General features: G+C 42.3%; 1 protein-coding gene and 1 long non-coding RNA gene across 5 annotated transcripts; one reads left to right on the top strand and one right to left on the bottom strand.

Annotated features, from left to right (window-relative positions):
- Positions 1–436: 436 nt before the first annotated feature.
- On the bottom strand, positions 437–3,424 carry LOC137085084 (uncharacterized). Of its 4 annotated transcripts, XR_010906902.1 has the most exons (6): positions 3,071–3,424; positions 1,201–1,259; positions 1,007–1,088; positions 783–913; positions 552–621; positions 437–448 (listed from the first exon to the last, which is right to left on the bottom strand). It is a non-coding gene; the product is annotated as an uncharacterized lncRNA (long non-coding RNA). The 4 variants fall into 4 exon arrangements; XR_010906903.1 differs by lacking the exons at positions 437–448; positions 3,071–3,424 and adding an exon at positions 2,889–2,987 and having other exon boundaries at positions 502–621; XR_010906901.1 differs by lacking the exon at positions 437–448 and having other exon boundaries at positions 503–621.
- Positions 3,425–6,300: 2,876 nt separating this feature from the next.
- LOC137085083 (chymotrypsin B-like) lies at positions 6,301–7,936 on the top strand. Its single transcript, XM_067451643.1, has 7 exons — positions 6,301–6,376; positions 6,497–6,597; positions 6,689–6,768; positions 6,870–6,951; positions 7,171–7,351; positions 7,490–7,620; positions 7,704–7,936. The coding sequence occupies exons 1-7, from the start codon at positions 6,331–6,333 to the stop codon at positions 7,863–7,865; spliced, it is 783 nt and encodes a 260-aa protein (XP_067307744.1). The 5' UTR covers positions 6,301–6,330; the 3' UTR covers positions 7,866–7,936.
- Positions 7,937–24,788: the final 16,852 nt, after the last annotated feature.

Genomic DNA, 24,788 nt, shown 5'->3' with positions numbered 1-24,788 from the left:
AAAAACTGAAAAAATGTAAAATGTGTACCTTAAAATGCAATGTAAGTCGCTTTGGATAAAAGCGTCTGCCAAATGCATAAATGTAAATGTAAAACATGCATTGCAAGCATTTTTTCCCGCTGACAAATTATGTCACTGTTACCTCACGCTCGAGTTGGTACCCTCTGCAGACACAATTTTAATACAATTTACCAGTTTTTAACTACTTCAGAGAAAATGGCAGACAATTTTTTCAAAAGAAGACAACTGACAAGTGAGGAAATAGAGGAGTTTTTTTTTATTCTGATGAGGAGAATTTTGACAGTGAGGCAGAGAGTGACAGTGATGAAGACCTTCCCCCGAACCTTGAAGCTCAGGATTACTGGAGCACAGACCCCATGCTCTTGACACCATTTTTCGGGTCTTTGTTTTCACAGGACCGATTCCTTCTGCTTCTCTGCCGTCTTCACTGTTCAAACAATGCAACAGCAGTTTTAAATGACCCTCTGAAAAAAATCAGAAATATTTTTACTGCTCTCACCTCCTCCTTTCATCGCATTTTTGTGCCATACCGGGATCTGTGTTTTGATGAATCTCTGATGAAGTGGAAAGGCAGGCTGGCATTTCGTCAGTTCATTCCATCTAAATGGCACAGATTTGGGGTCAAGTTTTTTGTTTTGTGTGATGTGCTCACTGATTATGTGCAGGACATGATCATTTACTCCAGATCTACCAGTGCCATAAAACACCACCAAGGACTTGGGATTTCTGGGTCTGTTGTAATGACACTACTAGGACCTTACCTCAGAAAGGGTCATGTCCTTTATGTGGATAACTGGTACAGTAGTCCCACACTTTTCCAGAACCTCTTGTCTCTTGGCACTGGAGCTTGTGGGACTGTGTGTGCAAACCGCAAAGGGATGCCAACATTCACCTGTAGAATGACAAAGGGTAATGTGGAATTCAAGGAAAATGGATCACAGTTGGCAGTCAAATAGCATGATAAGAGAGATGTCCATGTCCTTACCATTGTCCACCCAACTGGTATGGCAGCCACAGGGAAGCTGGATCACATCACTGGGCAAGCCAAGATGAAGCCAGTCTGTGTGCTGGAGTACAACAAAAAGATGGGAGCAGTTGACAAAGCGGACATGATGACTGGTTTTCTTGAATGCACCAATAAGTCTACCAAGTGGTACAAAAATATCTTCTTTCACCTACTTGACACAGTTTTACTGAACAGCCACATTGTCTACCGGCAAATTACTGGTAAGATATTTCTATAAATCAAAGAATATAAACAAGACAAAAAAATTGATCACATTTTCAATTAATGTAAACAAAAGTGTTATAAAGGGTATGCATGGATGTCACTTTCCTGAGTGAGTGGCAAAAGAGCTGCTGCGTGACTGGATTTAATAGGGGAACCGGTGTAAACAACGAGTAAACAAGTTTCAGTTTAAACTAAAGCTTAGACTTGATATAGTGGTGCTTAAAACTTACCAAAGATCCAGTGATCCATGGATATTGACAAGAACATTTCCTGGCATTTTTATATGCCTGATTTTGACAACAGTAAAATACATAAATCAAATTTGCCTGTGAATGCTTTAAATAAATACAATATACTAAGGGTGTAATGGTAAACAAAACTGACGGTTTGGTATGCACCTCGGTTCTGAAGTCACGGTTCGGTACAGCAGGGGAGAGAAAACTAAATATAAAATCGTTTTTTTTTTTAAACAGTGGTTTACTGAACAGATTGTGTCAGTCCATAAATTAATTTAATTATAACTAAAATATTTTAATTCAATTATAACCAAATAAAGCATTAATTCAATTATAACAGGTTTTTTTTAAATCTCTCTTCTAATAGTTTTTATTATTTGCTAATAAGTTATACCACACTCATATAGGCATACATTATGCATGTTACTGGCCATTGTTTAAATCTGCTAGCAATTCAAAATACATCTTTATGGCTGTACAAGATATTATTCAGCACCCTGATGAACATCGCAATGCCGGGTTGGCCTACGTTGTCGTCACGTTCTCTCCATCTGGATGAAGATAAGGAGCAGAGACTGCACAGCGGGTTGTGTTGACAGTGTTTAGTGATTTGGAGAAGAGAAAACTTCAGAATAATGTCACAGAGTTCATTCATGAAGTTGTGTGAACAACGCACAGCATCCGTATATGTCCACGCACATGCACTTTGGTCAGAGAGGCAATATTGCGATTAAGGTATAAGATATAAGGTGTTTGATATAAAGTGTTCCAGCTGACTGTGAGGTCACATGCATACCCTCTATAAACAAATGTACAATAATAAACAGATCACACTGTCACATACTATTCTATTCTATCCTCTTCCTTACGCCCTATCGATTTGTTCTACTGTGAGTAGGAAAGGAAATCACCTCCCTGCAATTCAAGACGAACCTGATGAGAGGGCTGCTGGAGAACAGTATATTTATTGTTTTGTTTATAATACTATTTTGATTGTTGTTCATTGCAATTATATTTATAATTTGTTTTGTAATTTTATTAGAAAGTGTATATATGTATAATAGTCTAAACAAAAAAACATTTAGCTTAAATTGAGGAGATTTAATAAAACATGAATGAAATGTGTACATTTTGCAATTTCTTTTTAAGAAATGACATACGTTTGAAGAATGCTAAACTAATACAACACATTCTAACTAGCAAAGCAGAGAAAAGGTCATCATGTATGCATTTGACATCATGTAACTTAAACTATATGCAAGCTAATAGTCAGTGAGGCGTGACCATATAGCTTTTCTCTGCTTTGCTAGTGAAATATGAAACTCAGTAACAATATAAACACTAAAACAAATAATATATTCATGTTACGTATCAAGTCAACTGAACCCTAATAACTTTACCGAATGCACGGAGCATATTTGCAAGGTGCAAAACGACAAACATGACATTTGAACGTCCACATTTTTGAGTACTGTTCGTTTTACAAGAGAATTTTTTAAATATCTTTATTCATATTTATTGCATGTTTGTAAATAATTATATGTGCTCAAAAATAGGAGGAAAAAAACTAAAATATACTCACCATTTGACACGCGGATGTTGTGAGGGAGATGCAAAATGCCGTGTGCAAGCGAAATTCAAAGCAGTGGGGAAAAAATAGCAACATAAACATGTCAACCATAGTGTGTACACGCTAACAAATAATGTGAAAGGTTTTGAATTAAAAAAATAAAGCAAAACATTCATAGAGCGCTCACCTGCACGCGGTCATCCACCACAAGCGCCATTGTGACTGCGTCACTGCAAAAACTCACGTGTCAAGGTTGATGTGTGTTACCATGGAAATTAGAACGCATGTCATTGCATAATAACGGTCGCAATAAAAAAACTCACGCCAGGCTGCCAGTCTTATTTTTAAGAACGTACGTGCGAAAGGGTTAATACACAATTAGACTATGCATGTACATTGATTATACAGATTATTAACATGTACTATAAACTTTTACATAAATACAAAGTAAAAAAAAAAAAAACCTTGCCTGGCACTTCTGGTAACTCATAAACTTTATAAAAGGGAGATTACATTAGCCACAAATCAAGCGCAGGATAAGAAAATGTTTTGGAACAAGATGAGCCGGATTATCTTGCTTTTGTTTTTTGTGTAGTTTTTTTTTTTTCACGGTTCACAGAGAGAAGATAATAATGAATGCTTTAAAAGCAATTTTACTATTTCCAAGCAGACATATTTTCATTCCCTTTCTCAGAAGTGTGATGAAATGAAACAATGGCCTCACGTGTTTCTCAGTGGTTATGTCAATGATTTCACATATTTTATATTGATGTTCATGAGGAAGTTTGATTGTCTTTCCCAGCACTGTGTAACAATTACCTTACAGATAAAAATAAATTAAATTAACCCAACAGGGAATTGTGGGTATTAATATTTAATTATTTATAAATAATCGTAACTGGTCATGATCATAATATTAATCTCTAAATCACCCAAAGGGAAATATATGTAACTATTTAAGCAATATATATATATATATATGTGTGTGTGTGTGTGTGTGTGTGTGTGTGTGTGCGTATTCAATCTTTACAGAATAACTTTTAAAGAATTAAAGAAATTCATATGATCCGTTCATTTAACAAACGAACAGTACAATCTCTTATTAACTCTCAAGTTTCATTCTTTATTATCAAATCTCCAGGAAGGTTATCTTTCTGGCCACGAAGAATAAACTTTTCGAAGTATTAGAATATTAATTAAAGTATTTAAAAATACTTATGAGAGCTTGTAGCTAGATCTGACCATAAAAGTGACTATTTTCTGTGAGCGGCAACAATAACAATCATATGTGGATACTAGGGATGTCACAATACTCAATATAATATTGAACCGTTCAGTACGGCACACACGGTTCAATACGCGCTACACACGGTTCAATACGGGCTGGTGAATTGCGTTTTTTTTTTTTTTTTTTTGGTTTTGCATTTAATTAATTATTTCCATTTCTCTCTGTTTGAAATATTCCTCTCAGTTTATTTCAGCTCTTTCTAATTGTGCCTGTGAGTCTATGCGCTGATTTGAACAAATATCCAATCATATGCACTAAAGTAAGGGGGTGTAAGGGGATCACATAAAACAGGGGTACAAATCTTAATAAAAAGCAAATTTATATTTACATGGGTTGCTTTGAGTTGAGTATAATGCATGTGAGTCCTCTCAGAGTGTTGAGCTGGAGCGCTCTCTCTCTCTCAGTTCTCTCAAGTGATCGTGTCTCTGATCCGCGGGAAGTTTGAAAGTAGTTTGAGAGCTAATGTTGCTGAAAATGGGAGGAAAGGAAGGTCTCCATCGAAGTTGAGAAAATTAATTGACCGTTGACTTCAAAGGAACCAACTTCCTAAGTGTAAGTGGTAAGTGCTCTTCCAAGCCAGGGCTGAAGCTACCTAGCTTGCTTCTTTTTCAAGATGGCATTCTATCTGTTCATTTCTGGATGTGGAAGTTACCAGTTACCGAGTCACTGTCATGAGCATAATATAGCATGTCTGGGTGTTTGACACATCCAGGCATTGTTTGTGGATGAGGCATTCACACATTGTGGAAGGTTGACCATCTTGGAGTTGCAATCAAGACTCGAGATCTCATAAGGGGCAGGGTCCCTGTGCCTCTGCCTAGATCTACCCCTCTCACAGATGACATTGCTATGCAACTGTGCCCTTACTCCACCTACAGGGGGAACCCTGGTCTCCCCTCACAGGCCTTTAGGTATTCTTCTGATCTAAGAAGTAAGGCCTACCAAGTTTATGGGAATGCTGCTCACCTGGTCACTTTGGGCCATTCATGTCTTCGGTCTGCTCAACCGTGTGGCCGACAAGCTCTCACAAACTGCACTTCTGAGAGAGTGGCAACTCCACCCCTAGCTGGTCCAGCTGATCTGGAGACAGTTCAGAGAGGCGCAGGTCGACCTGTTCGCCTCTCCAGAAACGTCCCACATTTTATATTTTATAGTCTAATGTCTCGGGACCATCAAAATAACGTGTTAGCAAAAATTAAAGTGATATTTTCAAACTTCAGGAGTTTCTTTCTTCTGTTAGGGTATGAAAATGTTTTAAAGAATGTTGGTAACCAGTTGACAGTAACAATCAACTTCCATAGTATTTTTTTCCTTACCATGGACGTCAAAGGCTACCTTTGATTTAACTTTAATGATCAGCTTTTTTTTAAATATCATCTAAAATTAGTAAATGATGAAAGGATTGTACACAGACAGTCTAATACTCTAATGACTTTTATTTGAGATGAAGTTGCAAAGTTCCTTCGCTATTAAGAAAGTCCACTTTGGACAATACAAATAAAGTGTTACTTGATTTTTAAACATTTGAAATCTTCTAAAACTCATCAAAACCTATCGAACTTTTGCAGATTATATGGGATTATTTAACATTACAGGTTTTCACTTTTAGGAATATCTTCATTAAAGAATGCACTTTGCATGATAACATTTACCAGCAGAAACAACAAAACCTTCCCACTCAAAACATTTAACAAAATAAACAGAGATAAAATCATGATGCCTGTCCAGGAAGTAGAAGTCATAAACCCTTTCATATAGCCAAAGAATTCATCATCTTTGCATGTAAGGCTCTCCGAACAATGGAGATACAGAATGTCTCTAAAGCAACAACAGATCTCAACATTCCCCGACTGACTGTGAGCTCACTGGACCTGTTGGGTGGACCTCGATCACGTCCCACATTTAGCAGCTGCTTTTCATGATATAAAAGCAATAGAGAGCACCGACAGGTACAACACTGAGACATTATAAACTCATCTACATCATGATCTTCACCATCACCTGCTTTGCCCTGGTGGCCTCTGCTCTGGGTAAGTGTCTCCTTTAGAAGGTAGCAAGAAAAGTGATGGGTGAATATTTATTCACAAAAATGCAAAACCTACATAAAGAGCTTCATTTTTGTGTCATGAACTTCAGTTCTTTATCAACAGGTTGTGGAGTGCCTGCGATTAGGCCACAGACGATTGGCAGCAAGATTGTGAACGGACAGAATGCCATCTCTGGTTCTTGGCCCTGGCAGGTCTCTCTCCAGGTAACTGTGTATTGGCGGGCTTTTAACATGCATTTGCCTGATTTGTTCAATAAGTAAAATAATGTTTTCAATGCTTTTACCTCTGAAACAGCTTCCCAACGGATTCCACTTCTGCGGTGGATCCCTGATCAACCAGAACTGGGTTCTCACTGCTGCTTACTGCAGTGTTGTGTAAGAGTCCTCAGTCTGACAAATGTCACAAACTACAGAGCTTATTTGATGCTGTTGGTCTTTTTTTACAGTTAGGTCTGTCTTTACCATTCTCTTTTTAGAGTCGGCTATCACCGTGTTGTTCTTGGAGAACATGATCGTGGCTCCAATGTTGAACCCATCCAGGTCAAACTGGTTTCCAAGGTAATGATGTTTAATGAACTTTAAAAAATAGACCAGTTGAGTTGCCTAAACTCAATATATTTTTTTTGTTGAATTGCTCAATTTTGGTAAAAAATGTAAACACATACACAATTCAACATGGGAAAGCAAACATCTTAACTATAATCTAAACAATATTGTGTATAAAAAAATGCATACATCTCAATTGACCATCTTTTTCTGTCCTTTTTACATGTGCAGGTCTTCACCCATCCACTCTTTAGCAGCAGGACTGCCAACAATGACATTGCGTTGCTGAAACTTTCATCTCCAGTTGTCTTCACTCCCCGTATCTCTCCTGTGTGTCTGGCTCCTTCAACCATCAACATCCTGCCTGGAACCCGCTGCTTCACCACTGGATGGGGCGCAACTTCCACCACAAGTAAGATAGAGAGAGACCCGTTAGACAAAGACCAAGTTTAAAAATTACTCTTGTATAATACTTGGGTCCCCCACCCCCACCCCACACACACACATTTGACTCAAACATCCTGTCTGATGTTTTCTTGTCTTTTTTTAGTGAGTCCTCTAATCCTGCAGCAGACAGGTCTGCCCATCATTAGTACTTCTGTGTGCAGACTGGTCTGGGGTCAGAACTCAATCACTGATAACATGATCTGTGCTGGAGCCTCTGGATCCTCATCTTGCATGGTATGTGAAGACAGATCAAGACAAACACATTAGAATGTTGCGGCTGTTTCAATCTCAAATGTGTGTCTGTGTGTTTCCCACAGGGTGATTCTGGTGGTCCTCTGGTGTGTGAGAGGTCAGGGGTCTGGACTCTGGTGGGGTCTGTGTCCTGGGGCATCAGCAATTGTGACACTCGTTTCCCAGTAGTCTACGCTCGTATCTCCCCACAGCGCTCCTGGATCGACAAGACTATTGCTTCTAACTAGAGCAACAGTCTGAATAATTTTTGTTGCTGTTCAATATTACTGAATAGTTCTTCTTTTTTGTTTATTTTGATTCTTGGGTTTGGTTCTTGGTTACGTCTGGATTTTTGATTGTTAATCAAACTGAATAAACTGTCTGTCTGTGACTGTTTTCCTGTTCAAATAATGAAAATGTTTCAATAAATGAGATGAGCAAAATAAAATGAAGAGTGAGTGGTGCAGAGTGTAATTAATTATATGAAAATGTTGTTACTATAATAATAATAATAATAATAATAATAATAATTATAATAATAATAATAAAAATGTCATGCTATTCCAGTATATACATTATTTAAAGGGGCTTGTACAAGCCTTTCTGTAAGTGTATGCACAATACTTCAGAATCTGGCCATCCTTTTATATATAAAAAAATGCAAGAATTAAATACAGAAATATATATATATATATATATATATATATATATATATATATATATATATATATATATATATATATATCACATTACGCAGCATTAGAATTAGACAAAGTTTGCATTCCAAAAACATGAATTATGAGTAAAGACATTTTTTTGTAATGCTTTCATGCACTTACTTCACCAATACAATCATCAAACTGAAGAAATATTTCCAGCCCAGAGTCTGATTATTACAAAAAATTCTGGTTTGATCATTTTAAATGAGTTAAATCTTGTAAATTAAATGGTTGGATAGCATTGTATAGACGGATTGGAGATTAATCATTATAAACATTAAAAATAAAACGTCTCGGTTACGTATTTAACCCTAGTTCCCTGAGGGAACGAGACGCTGCGTCGAAACGCTGTGAGAACGCCTCTGCGTTAATGCGTCGTGAAGCGCCTGTAGAACCATTCCATCGGAAAAAAGATCGATCGTCGGCGTGATGACGTCATCGACCGGAAGCTATAAAGCGTCCGTGAAAACAAACAGGAACTAACTTCTGATAAAGCCTGAAGTAAGTGATCACGGACACGCCGGGAGTATGGCAAAGCGACGCAGCGTCTCGTTCCCTCAGGGAACTAGGGTTACATACTTAACCGAGACGTTCCCTTTCGGGGAACTCGAGCTGCGTCGAAACGCTGTGAGAACGCTTATACCCACATCGCCATAGGACCAAGTGTCTCGTATGTGTGAAGCCGAAGCGCACACGGTTACGAGAGTACCTGCGCCCCAACAGTAGATGCCAGGTCTAGTTCGTAGAACCTGACAAAAGTTAACGGAGACGACCAACCGGCCGCGTTACAGATATCATGGAGGGAAGCCCCCGACAAAAGTGCTTTCGAAGCAGCCATACCCCTGGTGGAATGCGCCCGGACAGCCAGTGGAGACGGCTGCCCGGCCGCCTCGTAAGCAAGTGAGATGGCCTCGACCACCCACTTGCTCATCCTCTGCTTGGATACTGGGGCCCCCTTCTTAGGGGGTCCGAAACAGACAAATAACTGATCAGATTTTCTCCACAGGGCAGCTCTGTGGACATATGTATCCAATGCCCTCACAGGGCACAGCAGATTTAATCTTTCCTGGTCTGACGTCTTAAATGGAGGAGGACAGAAGGCTTGGAGAGTAATGGGGCCCCGTGGGCTCGTAGGAACCTTGGGGACATAACCCGGCCTGGGATGCAGAAAGGCTTTCACCATCCCAGGCGCAAACTCCAAACATGAGGGCCCTACAGACAGGGACTGAATATCTCCTATTCTTTTGAGAGATGAAATGGCCAAAAGAAAGATGGTTTTTAGGGTGAGGAACTTGTCCGAAACCTCCTCTAAAGGTTCGAACGGTGGCCCAGACAAGCCCCTCAAGACAATGGCCAAGTCCCATGCGGGGACCCTCGAGTGCATAGCCGGCCTCAACCTCAAAGTGCCACGGAGGAAGCGTGTAATCAGAGGGTGTCTTCCCAAAGACACTCCACCCAAAGGGACGTGGAAGGCACCCAAGGCCGCCACGTACACCTTTATTGTGGAGGGGTCAACCCTGCCGAGAACCTTGCCTGCAGAAACTCCAGCACTGTACCAACCGGGCAGTTAACTGGGTCCCACTGGCGTTCTCTGCACCATGCTGAGAAAAGTTTCCATTTCAGAGCGTACAGCTTCCTCGTGGATGGAGCTCTGGAGTGAAGGATGGTCTCTACGACCTCGGCCGAGAGACCTTCCTCTATGAGCCTAGCCCCCTCAGAGGCCAGGCCCATAGTTTCCACATCTCCGGGCGTGGGTGCAGGAATCCCCCGCCCGCCTGAGAGAGTAGATCCCTCCTGGTCGGAATCTCCATCGGAGAGCCTTCCAGGAGAGATATTAGGTCCGAAAACCACACTCTGGTCGGCCAGTACGGAGCCACTAGAAGTACCTGGGCCCCGTCCCGGCGTACCCTCTCCAGAACTCCTGGAAGCAAGACAATCCGGGGGAAGGCATACAGGGGTAGCCTCGGCCACTCCTGTACCATGGCATCCAACCCCAGCGGGGCTGGATGGGTCAGAGAAAACCACTGCGGACAAAGAGAATTCTCCACCGAAGCAAATAGGTCTATTTCTGCTCTCCCATAAACCTTCCACAGGAGCTCCACCACCTCTGGGTGGAGTCTCCATTCCCCGGGCCTCGGCCCCTGCCTCGACAGGCTGTCTGCTTCCTGATTCAGGACCCCCGGGATATATACTGCCCTGATTGACAGCAATTTCCCTTGGGCCCACAGGAGGATCCGATGTGCCAACGGACGGGACCTCAGACCCCCCTGATGATTTATATAGGCGACCACCGATGTGTTGTCTGACCTGACTAGCACATGGTGGCCCCTGAGGTCGGGCAGGAACTGTTTCAATGCAAGAAACACTGCGATGCTATGCGTGTTGGCGATAATTGCGCCCGCATTATTACCGAATCCCAGTTCACACCTAGAAAAGTGGTTCTCTGAGCCGGAGAAAGCACACTCTTCTTGGCGTTCACCCTCAACCCCAACTTCGACATATGCGCGAGAACAGCATCTCGATGCTGAACCGCAATCTGCTCTTTATTCGCTAGAATCAGCCAGTCGTCGATATAATTCAGTATGCGGATGCCCTGCAGACGCAACGGCGCCAGAGCTGCATCCACACACTTGGTGAATGTGCGGGATGACAGTGCTAGACCGAAAGGAAGTACTCGATATTGGTATGCCTCTCCCCCGAAGGCAAACCTGAGGAACTTCCTGCGATGTGGAAGGATGGAGACATGAAAATACGCATCTTTGAGGTCTATGGTGACAAACCAACCCTCCAGTTTGATCTGCGACACAATCTGTCTGAGTGTGAGCATCTTGAACTTGAGCTCGGCCACCGAGCGATTTAGTAGACGCAGATCTAATATCGGGCGTAAGCCCCCATCCTTCTTCGGCACGATGAAGTAACGGCTGTACAACCCAGACTCCCTGCTGGGAGGGGGAACCCTCTCTATAGCCCCTTTTTGCAGGAGTGTCTCTACTTCCTGTGCCATTACCAGAGCCTGCTCCGGGCCCACCTCTGTAGGTAGGACACCGCTGAAAGGAGGAGGCCGACTTCTGAATTGAATGGCGTACCCCTTTTCTATTATCTGCAGGACCCAACGAGATATATTTGATAGACGTTTCCACTCGTCTAGAAAATCTACTAAGGGAACCAGCCTCTCGAGGCTGGCCTCTGGTGTATTTTGAGTAACAAGCACAGTGCCCTGAAGCGGCGGACCGGCAGGGAACGACTGACTTGACTGCTCGGGGGCCCCCCGAAGGGGGTGCGGACCACCCTCGGGTGGCCCGCGGAGACCGACTGCGCCCCGGCATTGCGGCGGGGTTGGCAGCGCGGCCCCCCGAGGGTGCCGTAGGGAAACGGGTACCGTTGGCAAGGGTAAACACCGTTTCCCTACGGGGGGAACCACCCTCAGCGTCCTGACGCTTCTGGCGTCAGGAACGCTTCGACGAGGCCTTCTTGGCGATCAGGACTGTCCGCAGATCAGCCCTGCCCCTCGAAGGCCTCGTCTGAGAGCGCCGCCCCTCGTCCCCGCGCTGAGGGGGAGCTCGGGCAGCGACGCTCTGTTTTTGTTGAGCCCTATGTGAGGAGCTCGTACTCGGTTTGGGCTGCTTGATGGTATCAGCAGCAGCCCCAGGGACCTGGACCCGGAGAGGGAGGAACTGCTTGAGCGCCGCAGCTTGCTTTTTCGACTCCTGGAACCTCTCGGTGACAGTATGGACCGCGTCACCGAAGGGGCCTCCAGGAGAAAGCGGCGCATCAAGCAGGAAAGCTTTCTCCCTCTCCTTGATGTCTGTGGGGTTCAACCATAGATGCCTCTCCGTGGCCACCAACGCTGCCATGGAGCAGCCAACACATCTGGCCGTCTCCTTGGTGGCCCGGAGAGCTAAATCAGCTGACGATCTCAATTCAGCTACAATATCTCCCCCCACAACATCACTACCGTCCAGATCCCTCAGCAGGTCAGCCTGATATGCCTGCACGATAGCCATCGTGTGCAGGCATGCAGCCGCCTGACCCGCTGCCGAGTACGCTTTACCCACCAGCGCCGACGTTGTCTTTAGAGGTCTGGTGGGTAAAGTCGGGGCCTTAAGGGACGATGCCGAGGAAGGCGAGAGATGGCTCGCAAGCGTCTCTTCAACCTTTGGCATCGCCCCATAACCATATTGTTTCAGCCCGGCGATGTTGCTGTAGACCGAGGTCTGCGGGCTGAACACTCTATATGATGCCGGTCTCCTCCATGATCTTGCCACCTCGGTGTGCAAGTCATGGAAGAACGGCAGGCCCCGCCGCTGAGGCTCTGAAGCGCGAGACGGCAGGAATCGTTCGTCTAATTTACTGTGACGCTTTCTTCCTGCCTCAGTTCTCTCAGTGGGCCAGTCGATGTTTAATCTGGCCACTGCTCGCGTCAGAACCTCAACTAGCTCCTCACTAGCAGGGGACTGAAGTGGCGAGTCTTCAGTCTCGATGCTTTCAACGTCCACCTCCTCAGAGCTGGACAGATGAAGCACCGGCGACTCTCTCGGGGGGGAAGAAACCGCCATGCCTGCTTCCATGCCCCGAGAAGAGCCGCTGGATGGAGCAGGTGAGGGCAGAGATAAGGCAGCGCCCGTCTCTAACCCCTCTGCAACATCCAATTGTGATCCCCACGACTGCAGCCTTCGCTCCGCCTCGGCGGCAGCGGGACCAGAGCCGCGGGGAACACGAGCCGAGGCACCCTCCTCGAAGAGTGCCTGGCGGGAGCGCAGCGTTCTTAGTGGTAATCGCTCACAATGCTCGCAAGCAGCCCCCTCGAGGGCTGCCTGGGCATGCTGCGCTCCCAAGCATGCAACACAGAGAAGGTGCGTGTCCCCGCCCGTGATGTAGCGTGGGCAGGGAGGAACACACTTCCTGAAATTACAGCTCTCACTCGCCATCTCTATCTATTTTATTTTCTCTTTATTTTTGTTAAACTAATGATATTTAACAAAAAGGGTGGAAAATCTCTGGATATAGACAGACAAAAACACCAAATAGACAGACAGGTTCACACAGATCGCTTGCTGAAGGCTCAGAAGCTAGTTCCTGTTTGTTTTCATGGACGCTTTATAGCTTCCGGTCGATGACGTCATCACGCCGACGATCGATCTTTTTTCCGATGGAATGGTTCTACAGGCGCTTCACGACGCATTAACGCAGAGGCGTTCTCACAGCGTTTCGACGCAGCTCGAGTTCCCCGAAAGGGAACTAAAGTTCTGATGTTTATGGTTATTTCTCATATATATTTATGTGTTGTTCCTGTTGAGTGAAAAATAGTTTACCGCGAACTGAAAGTATTAGTAGCATAGATCCTTATCGCAATCGTGCATAGACAATTCTGATGGAGAACGAGTATTCCTCTGTACTATAATTAATTACAAGACATGTTTACATATATTTACCATGAGTGCTATATGCTTTGTTGTACATTCGCGAGCTAAATGTGTATGCCGTAAATGCACCGTTATGTTGTTTACATAAAGGCTGCCGGAATGGCGCTAATGACGTTACGGCCGCGAGTTCGAGCCCCGCTCAGAACAGGATTCTTACATGATGATAAATAAGCCTAGCCTACATGACAATATATAGGCTAGTAAATTCGGATTTCATTGCATGTGTAACAGTTTAGTACTTTGTACTGTTATTTGTCCATTTATCATAATTACACATTATTGATGTGTACTGCTATTGTTATCCTTTTGTATATTGTTATTTACCAATTTGTATGTATATTTTCAGAACCACAAACTTGCCCCGACTTATGGTGGAGAATAAATGTTACAGAAGAAACATAAGAGTCCTTATTGCATTCTAACTGGATGTGCCATAGTGATTGCAACCAATTTCAACCAGACAATTTAAGTACTTCAAAACATAGGCCTAGACCAAATTAGTCGAGATAAAGGTGAATCTCTGTGCCAGTCTCCCTCTGGTTTTCAGTAGAATCCCTGAATATTTTGTCTTGTGGTTATCAATGGGGACGTGGCTCAGAAACGGTCATATGATGACCTGAAGCTGATTTTGCAGAAATGTAGACGTGTGCCTCTGTAGGGCCTCTGAAAACTGATGGTAGTGTTTAATATAGTTCTATAGAATAGCAGAATGGTCTCTTTATAGAGATGTAGTCCCTCTGTTGAGTAATTTCTACTGTGCAGTTATGCATGGTGATTAGCAGTTTAAAATGTGCACTTTAAAATTCATACATCATAAAATTCATACTATTTGCACTAAACATTTTTTGCACTTTTAACTTTCTGTGTTTACATTGTTCAGTTCCAATTATTCATTTGCAGCAGTTATTTTGGAAGTAAAGAGAACCTAAATAAGAAATTCTAAATGGTAGTTATTTCTTTGGTGGGTGGTTGGATGGGGAGGGGAGGGGGCACCGCCAAGCATTTCTGCTTAGGGCACCCAAATGGCTAGCGCCGGCCCTGCACACGCGAGAAGCCAAAACGAAACCAAAACGAAAGCAAGTATTCTTATTTTTCCAAATTCAAACTGCTGTAAAGAGGGTGTGTTCTTTTCCCGTTGGGACAAGTTAACTCCGTGAAGGTTGTATTTGATGAACTGAAGGAAAGCTGCTTCTTACCCCTAATTCTTTGTCCCATCTCTCTCTCTCTCTCTCTCTCTCTCTCTCTCTCTCTCTCTCTCTCTCTCTCTCTCTCTCTCTCTCTTTTATCTCTCCCTAATTTTAGTCTATTCATTATTCTCTTTTATATATTCTTTCATTAATATCTATATTTCTACTCTCTTGATGCATATTTAGTGTGTACTTTCTCTGTGAATCGTAGTGTTATTTTTAGTCTGTGTTTATTAAACCTCCAAAAGACATTTAATGAGTTGAGTCTGTTGTTCTCCCACATACACAAAGTCAATGAAACTTACGATCTAACGTTACCTAACTGCTCATTCTACTATTTTAGTAAAGTAAACTGTATGACCATTTGAAATATTGAACTTGTCCTGATCAGTAAAGTTAATGTTTCTTATGCGCTCGTAAAGCAGTAATCCCTTATTGAGAATTGATTTGAAAAGTCTATAACTAATTTGGTGGACAAACTTAGTAGGATAATTTCAAGCAAGTCCGTAAAGGGTTACTTGTATTTAATTAAACATTTTCCCTATCGGAAAATCTTAAAACGTAATGAACAACTGGCAAATTATATTCATACATTCATGAATATTGAATATTAAATCCCTTTTGAGTTAATTGTTCCCCGAGATATTAAACTCATAGTCATTGTTGTTACATGACTAATTCCCTGATCAGTGCCTTTCCTTCCAAACTAATTAGCTGATTGAGATGCACCCATAATTTTATAAATACATGTCAAAATGTTTTCAGTACTAATTTATATTTTGACAGTATCTACAGGGGCATAGCACAAGATCCAGGCCAATTAGTAAAGAAGTTCATAAAGTCATTACTGCTGTGCTGTTTACAAACGTCAGAAGCTGAAGCTTTATTTTTTGATAATTTAGCCACTGTATCGAATAAATACCTAGGGTTGTGTTTGTTTTCTTCTAAAAGAGTTGAGAAATAAGCAGATCTGGCAGTTTTTATGGCCTGTCTATATGCAATCATGCTCTCTTTCCACAAATTGCGAAAAACATCCAGTATTGTTTTCTTCCAGCTGTGCTCCATTTTTCTGGCTGCTGTTTTAAGGGCCCGAGTGTGCTCGTTGTACCACGGCGTTGGATTATTTGCTTTAATCTTCTTTAAGCGCCGGGGAGCAACTATGCCTAAAGTGCTAGTAAATAGAGAGTCAATAGTTTCTGTTGCAACATCAAGTTCCTGATGGCTATCTGAAATGCTGAGGAGATTAAACTACTGATGAGGAAGATTATGACAAAGCAATCTTTAGTCGCAGCGGTTATAGTCCTGCCAAATTTGAAGCGAGGAGATGGCTTTGCAGTCTTAGGTAAATTAAGTATACATGATATTAGGTAATGATCTGAGATGTCATCGCTTGCAGCAGAATTTCAACAGTATCAACATTAATTCCATGTGGCATTATTAGATCTAAAGTATGATTATGGCGATGAGTGGGTCCTGATACGTGTTGTCTAACTCCAATAGAGTTTAGAATGTCTCTAAATGCCAATACTAATGCGTCTTTTTCATTGTCAACATGGATATTAAAATCACCAACAGTTAGTACTTTATCTGCAGCCAGTACTAACTCTGATAGGATACCAGGAAATTCTTTGATAAAGTCTGTATTGTGCCCTGGTGGCCTGTATACAGTAGCCAACACAAATGTCAAACGGGATTTATCATTTACACACAACAACGTTACATAAAGCAGCAAAACTTCAAAGGAATTATATTTGAAACTAGTCTTCTGAGTAATACTAAAGATATTATTATAAATTACAGCAACAACTCCCCCTTTACCTTACAGATGTGGCTCGTGTTTATAACAATAATCTTGGGGGGTGCACTTATTTAAAGTAATGTAGTCGTCAGGTTTTAGCCAGGTTTCTGTCAAACACAGCACATCTAGGTTATGAACTATAATCATATCATTAACAATAAGCGCTTTTGGGCGAAACTGATCGAATATTCAGCAACCTGAGCTTTATCAATTGTTCATCTGTATTGTATCAGTTGTTTGTTTGTTGGACATCAATTAAATTTTTACTGTTGAATGGTTTTATTTACTAATTCAGGGAACATACACACCCTGCGTCCCAATTCGCATACTATCCTTCCTAAATAGTATTCGAAAATAGAATTAGTATGTCCCAAATCATAGTATGTTGAAAAGAGTATTCCAAAGATTCCCTGATGGTTTAATATTTCCGGTCCGAATTCGTAGTATGGATCGATGGCCACTCTCACTGCTGATATTCCCCACAACCCATTGCGAGTTGGACGAGGATTCGATTAGAACTACAAACGCAGATTGTAAGTGCGTTAATTCTTGTTATTTATAATTGGTTACTCACAGTCACGGGGGGCACAGGTGATCGCTTCCGTTTTCCTTTATTACTTCCTTTTGTCATATTGTTTGTTATTGGTTGGAAGGGGCGAGTAGTGGGAGCCAACTTTCTGTTGACCGTATCGTACTAGTCTATATGTCTTAGATGTGAAAATAAAACCCAAGAAGGCAAACCAAATCGTCTTTCTTTAATAACAAGACGACGAAGTGCTAACGAGTCACGAGCCCGCTATCTAGCCCCTATGTGGCTATTGGATGCCGCTAATATTAGTCAACAGAAAACGGCGCTTCGGTTCAAAGAGATTCCATTCACGCGCTGGACCGAAAAGCAGTTGTAGACCGCAAGTGGAAACGGACACGAGATGCACAGCATTTGAACCGGTATGTGAATCAGTTTATTATTATGCCGCTTGCTGTTTGCTGCCGGTCGATTGAAGACGTTATGTCTGGTTGTGCTTGATGTGGAGCGGATCGGTTTGTTTGGATAAACTACGGTGGATTGGAAACGTGTAGTTTATGTCATGCGTGTTGCATGCAGCGTTGGGATTTGCATAATTCTCGTGTGCGATTATATGGATTGCTTTGGGAGCCAGCGCCGCTGAGTTCTTTGAGGAAGGAAAATGGATGATGAACAGGGTGACGTGGTTATGGAGAGCAAAAGGGAGCGTAAACTCACAGCAAAGGCTTGGGAGTTAAAGATTGAATCGTTACAAAGGGACCGTAAATCTAAAGTGAACAAAATAAAAAATGTGATCGCTTCAATGAAAGAGCTTATAAAATACGATGAGAATTCATCTAAGGTTTGTTCTCTCTTGGAAACACTGAAGCTTTTGAGAGATGATGTCAATTTGTTGCATGAGAATGTGATTCCTTTATTTCCTGCTGAAGAACAAATTAAGCAAAATGAATGGTATGGCTCAATTGTACAGTTCAACAAGGGGTTCATTGAAGATGTGGAGCAATGGCTGTGTGACCTTAAATGTAAGACAACGTCACTTACTACAGCAGTAATTTTAGAACGGAGTGACGAATGTGCTCTGTCATCTCATAAGGCAATAGATGTGCAGGCTGCTTTAAATGATCCAATGCCTGTTGCAACCTCTGATGTGAATGCAAATTCAAACACTCTGAATCAATGTGAGCAAGGTGAGGAATGTGATGCATTGACCTGTGAGCATTTCATGGATGAGATTAAACCAACTGATAGCATCTCAAATGTATACAGCAAAAAATCACATAAAAGGAGCTCCTCCTCTGGTTCACGATCTAGTAGATCATCTACTTCATCTGCTCGTCTTCAAGCAGAAGCTGAAGTAGCTGCTTTATTAGCCAGTCAGCAAATGCTGCAGCAGAAGCATGCTGTGGAAGAAGAAGAAGAGCGTTTAAGGAAGAAGAAGGAAAGAATTGATCTTCAAACTAAAATTGCTGTGTCTATGGCTAGAGCTAATGTGTACAGGTCTGTTACATCAAGACAAAGTATTAATTCGGAAGTAAGAAAAGAAAGAAAGGAAAATGATGAAATTATTTCTTCAATTTCGATGGCAGTTGCATCAGTTCAAGTCGAAACATATGTTGAATCACAGTCTTTGCCTGTTAATAATTCGACAACAGGTGCAAGAAATAAGGAAAGCAGCTCTCAGCATCCTTACGTGCCGCAAAGCAGCCCTCAGCCTCCCAACATGCCACAAAGCGGCTCTCAGCCTCCCTACGTGTCGCAAAGCAGCCCTCAGCCTCCCAACATGTTACAAAGTGGCTCTCAGCCTCCCTACGTGTCGCAAAGCAGCCCTCAGCCTCCCAACATGCCACAAAGCGGCTCTCAGCCTCCCTACGTGTCGCAAAGCAGCCCTCAGCCTCCCAACATGCCACAAAGCGGCTCTCAGCCTCCCTACATGCCACAAAGCAGCTCTCAGCCTCCTTACATGCCACAAAGCAGCTCTCAGCCTCCTTACATGCCACAAAGCAGCTCTCAACCTCCTTACGTGTCACAAAGCAGCTCTCAGCCTCCTCTTGTGCTGCAAAGCAATTCTTCTCCTTACCCTGTGCTACAACAAAGATCTATAGCACCGGTACAGTCAACTACATCAATGAATGGGCAGCTACATTCTAACCATAGTAGTGATGTACCTGTTTCAGGACTCTTAGCAGTTGATGGAGAGCAACAAAGTATATTGCGTCTTATGGAGAAACAAAATGACATCACTGCCATGTTGGTTCAGCAACGAAACATTTCATTACTCCCTCACAGAGATATGGTATCCTTTGATGGAGATCCTTTGCAATACCAAAGCTTCATACGATCATTTGAGGAAATTGTTGAAAGAAGGGTAAATGATTACGGTGACTGTTTCTACTTTCTCGAGCAGTTTACCCGAGGTCAACCAAGAGAACTTGTAAGAAGTTGTCAACATATGGTTTCTAGACAGGGCTATATGAAGGCTAAAGCCTTACTTAAGGAACACTTTGGAAACGAAGTTAAAATATCTGCAGCATATATGGATAAAGTGCTCTCTTGGAAGTCCATAAGACCTGAGGATACTAAAGCCTTACAAGATTATCATCTTTTTCTCAGAGCTTGCTGTAATGCCATGGACGACGTTCGTTACATGAAAGAGTTAAACTTGGTTACTAACATGCAAATTATTCTTTCAAAGTTGCCGTTTAAGCTCAGAGACAAATGGAGAGCTGTGGCGTGTGATTTACAGGAAAGCCGTAATGAACAAGCAACATTTAAAGACATCGTGAATTTTATAGAAAAGCAAGTCAAGATTGTTACTGATCCTGTGTTTGGGAACATTGTTGAGGCTCCTTCTGGTGGAGGTCGAAACTTGATTCGTTCTAAGCCTAAGGGAAGTAGTTTCGCTACCACGGTCTCTGTAGCAGGATTGGAAGACCCTAGGAAAACAAACAAAAGTTCGTCTTGTCTTTATTGTGGTGAAGAACATTTCTTGAATTCCTGTCCTGTGCTTACCAAAAAAAACCATAAAGAGAAAATGGACTTTCTGAAGAAGAAAGGAATCTGTTTTGGCTGTTTGGGTATAGGCCACATTAGCAGAGATTGTAAGAAGTGGATTACATGTAAGGTGTGTGGCTTTAAACACCCCAGCATCCTTCATGTCCTCCAGCGAGATAAATCAGAGGAACCAAAGCAAGCAGTAGGTAGTGCTCTGATCTCTGTTCAGTCCAGTAGTCTTACTGGGGCCGGTGAAGATGCTTGTGCCTTGTCCATTCTTCCAGTATGTGTCAAATCTAACAATGGAAACAAAATTGTGGAAACTTATGCCTTTTTAGATCCTGACAGCTCAGCAACCTTCTGTACGGAAAGTCTCATGAATAAACTTAATCTTTCCGGTAAAAGAGTGAATATTTTGCTTAAAACAATGAATCAGGATAAATTGGTTTCCAGTTATTTTCTTAAGGATCTAGAAGTTGCAGGATTGGATCAGACACACTATTGTTCACTTTCTGAAGTATATACTCAGAAAAGCATGCCAGTATCCAATTCTAATATTCCTGTGCAGAGTGATCTGGTTCGATGGCCTTATTTGAGTCACATTCCCTTACCTTCAATTGAAGCAGGAGTCGAACTCTTGATCGGAGCAAATGTGCCAGAGGCAATGGAGCCATGGCAGGTTGTTCGCAGCCAAAGGAATGGACCATATGCGATAAGAACCATACTTGGATGGACGGTAAATGGACCGCTTAAATGTATGGAAGAGAATGGAACTTCCTGTAATGATCAACCTAATGTCACTGTAAACAGGATCTCTGTCTCAAAATTGGATGAGCTTTGGAAACAACAGTTTAGGACTGATTTCCCTGAAAATGCTCTGGATGAAATGGTAGGGATGTCTAAAGAAGATAATCAGTTCATGGATCTTGTGTCTCAGTCTATAAAACTAATAGATGGTCATTACAGCATTGGTTTACCGCTCAAGAATAAGGATGTGGTCTTTCCAAACAACAAAATCGTTGCAGAACAGCGAGCTTTGAACCTCCAAAGGAAATTCAGGAAAGATCCAACATTTCAGGCAGATTATACTGCTTTCATGGAAGAGGTAATTTCCAAAGGATATGCGGAAAAAGTACCCGTGGAGAAACTTGAAAGGCATGATGGCCGTGTTTGGTATATACCTCATCACGGGGTTTACCATTCAAAAAAGAAGAAAATTAGGGTGGTTTTTGACTGCAGTGCCTCCTTTCAAGGAGTATCATTGAATGGACAACTACTTCAGGGACCAGATCTGACAAGCACTCTAATAAGTGTTCTTACAGGATTCAGAACAGAGTCTGTCGCCTTAATGGCTGATGTTGAATCCATGTTCTATCAGGTAAAGGTTCCTATAGAAGACTCAGATCTTTTGAGGTTTTTGTGGTGGTCAAAGGGTGACTTGAGTAAGGAGTTGGAGGAATTTCGAATGGTTGTACATCTGTTCGGAGCTTCCTCATCCCCAAGTTGTTCTAACTATGCACTCAGGAGATGTGCAGAGGACCATGGAGATGGGTTTAATCGCAGGACAGCAGAGGTAATTCGAAATCACTTCTATGTTGATGATTGTCTCGCTTCAGTCCCCACAGAATCTGATGCGATCCAACTATATAAAGAACTCCATGCAATGTGTGCTAAAGGTGGATTTCATCTGACCAAATGGATGAGCAACAGTCGTGGTGTGTTGAATGCTGTACCAGAAGAAGAACGGGTGAAAGAAGTGAAGGATCTTGATTTGAACCATGATGTACTTCCGATGGAGAGAGTACTGGGTGTACATTGGTGTGCTGAATCTGACACCTTCAGATTCAAAGTGGTAATTAAGGACAGACCTTTTACTAGAAGAGGAATACTTTCTGTGATTAGTGCAGTGTATGATCCTCTTGGATTTTTGTCTCCAGTAGTCCTTTCTGCAAAGAAGATTCTTCAAGATCTTTGCAGGGAAAGGATTGGATGGGATAGTGTTATACCCATTAAATATGCACAAAGATGGAGAAATTGGCTTGAAGAGCTTCATGGTTTGGAGAAATTTGAGACAAAAAAATGTTTGAAACCTATAGGGTTTGGAGAAGTCACGTTGGCTCAGTTACATCACTTCTCTGACGCCAGTGAAGAAGGCTATGGTGTTGTGTCCTACCTGCTTCTACATAACACTCAGAGCATTGTACATTCTGCCTTTTTGATGGGTAAGGCTCGAGTAGTACCAGTGAAATCTACTACCATTCCCCGTATGGAGCTTACAGCTGCCACTCTCGCCAGCCGAATGGATAGGCTATGGAAAAGGGATCTAAGGATGAAGCTGCAAGAGTCAGTGTTTTGGTCTGACAGCACTGCTGTGTTGAAATATATTCAAAATGAATCTTCTAGATTTAAGTGTTTTGTTGCCAACAGAGTGTCTGAGATCCTGAGAGCATCCTGCACAGCTCAGTGGAGATATATAGATTCTGCCAACAATCCGGCTGACTTTGCCTCAAGGGGGCTAAAGGTGGATCTCTTACTTAAGGAGCAGATGTGGCTATTTGGCCCTCCCTTTCTTATTAGATCACAGGAAGAGTGGCCAAACAACCCAATTGACTTGGAAAGGAGTTTGGTGCAAGATCCAGAAATCAAGCGTGAAGTTGGGGTTAACACACTATTGGTTCAAACCGAAGAGAAAGAGGATGCTGTTGCACGGCTTATCAATCATTACTCATCATGGACACATCTGAGGAAGGGTGTGGCCTGGATTCTTAGGCTGAAGAGAATCCTCCTAGCTCTAAGTAAGAAGAGAAAACAACTGAACGAAACTTTAGATTGTACTGAAACTGATCAACCCCTGAAGGTTATCATCGATGAAACCATGCTTAAACTACGATCTAGTATGTGTGAAGGCTATCTATCGGTAGAGGAGTTAAACAAAAGTGAAATGGAGATTGTCTGCTTTTCTCAAAGGATGAAGTTTCCAGAGGAATTGATATCGTTACAGAGAGGTGAAGAAGTGAAGCGGAGCAGTCCTCTGTATTGTCTCAATCCAGTACTTGAGGCGGGTGTAATAAGAATGTATGGACGTCTGGATAATGCAGTCATGCCCGAAGAATCAAAGCATCCAATAATACTGTCAAAGGATCTGCATATTTCTGAGTTACTTTTAAGACATATTCACAATGAGGTTGGACACAGTGGACGAAATTACATGTTGGCCAGGTTACGTCAACGGTATTGGATCCCAGGCGCAAGTTCAGCCATACGGAGAGTTCTGTCCAGATGTGTAATCTGTAAAAGACTTCAAGGAGCAACAGGTTGCCAGCAGATGGCAAATTTACCTTCAAGTAGAGTCTCACCAGATGAACCACCGTTTACTCGAGTTGGAGTTGATTGTTTCGGTCCATTTGAGATCAGACGTGGGAGAAGTAATGTGAAGCGATATGGAGTCATCTTTACTTGTTTGGCTATAAGAGCCATACATATTGAAGTGGCTGCATCATTAGACACAGATTCTTTTATTCACGCTTTGCGAAGGTTCATAGCACGACGTGGTCAAGTATTGGAGTTGCGTTCAGATAATGGAACCAATTTCGTTGGAGCTGAACGAGAATTGAGAGAAGCCATACAAAACTGGAACCATGATAAGATTAATGACGTTCTAATCCAGAAGAGTATCAAATGGATGTTCAATCCTCCTACAGGATCGCATCATGGAGGCATCTGGGAGAGGATGATTCGATCAGTGAAGAAGACTATGAATTCTATCTTAAGAGGGCAGAGTATAGATGAAGAGGGTCTTCATACGCTTTTGTGTGAAGTGGAGTCAATTATCAACGGCCGTCCTATAACCAGATCATCCATGGATCCCAACGATCTGGAGGCTCTAACCCCCAACCACCTGTTACTTCTTAAAACCCAACCCTCTTTACCTCCTGGTTTATTTCGGAAGGAGGACATATATGTTCGTCGTAGATGGCGACAAGTACAGTACATGGCCGACCTGTTTTGGAGGAGATGGCTAAAGGAATACCTACCTCAGCTACAGGAACGGCAGAAATGGCTTGTAAAGAGAAGAAATTTTCAAGTAGGAGATGTTGTACTTGTTGTTAATGATGCTGCCCCTCGAAACTCATGGATTATGGGTAAAATTATTCATACTACACCAGATAAAAGGGGATTGATTCGCCAAGTAAGGATTAAAACAAAGTATAATTGCTTAGACAGACCAGTCACCAAGATTTGTCTACTTCTTGAATCTGAAGAAGACTGTAATTGATTTTGAGCGCGCAATGACGTACGGACATACTGACAGGTACATGACTGACTTATAGACAGACTTTTTTTGAGACCCCTTTTTTGACTGACATAATTTAAGGATTGGGCTAAGAAGAAATACAGAGACTCCTTTTCTATGGACAAATGCATACATACACCTACATGTATAATTATATTTGTAAATGACTTATGTTGTACAATTTATGTATGTATTTATTGTGGTTGTTAATTGATGATGATTATTATCTTTTT

The sequence above is a fragment of the Pseudorasbora parva genome, chromosome 8 (assembly GCF_024679245.1).
Source record: "Pseudorasbora parva isolate DD20220531a chromosome 8, ASM2467924v1, whole genome shotgun sequence".
In the NCBI taxonomy this organism is placed as follows: domain Eukaryota; kingdom Metazoa; phylum Chordata; class Actinopteri; order Cypriniformes; family Gobionidae; genus Pseudorasbora; species Pseudorasbora parva.
The sequence above is the reverse complement of the archived record's forward strand: the minus strand, read 5'-3'. Positions and strand labels throughout refer to the sequence as shown.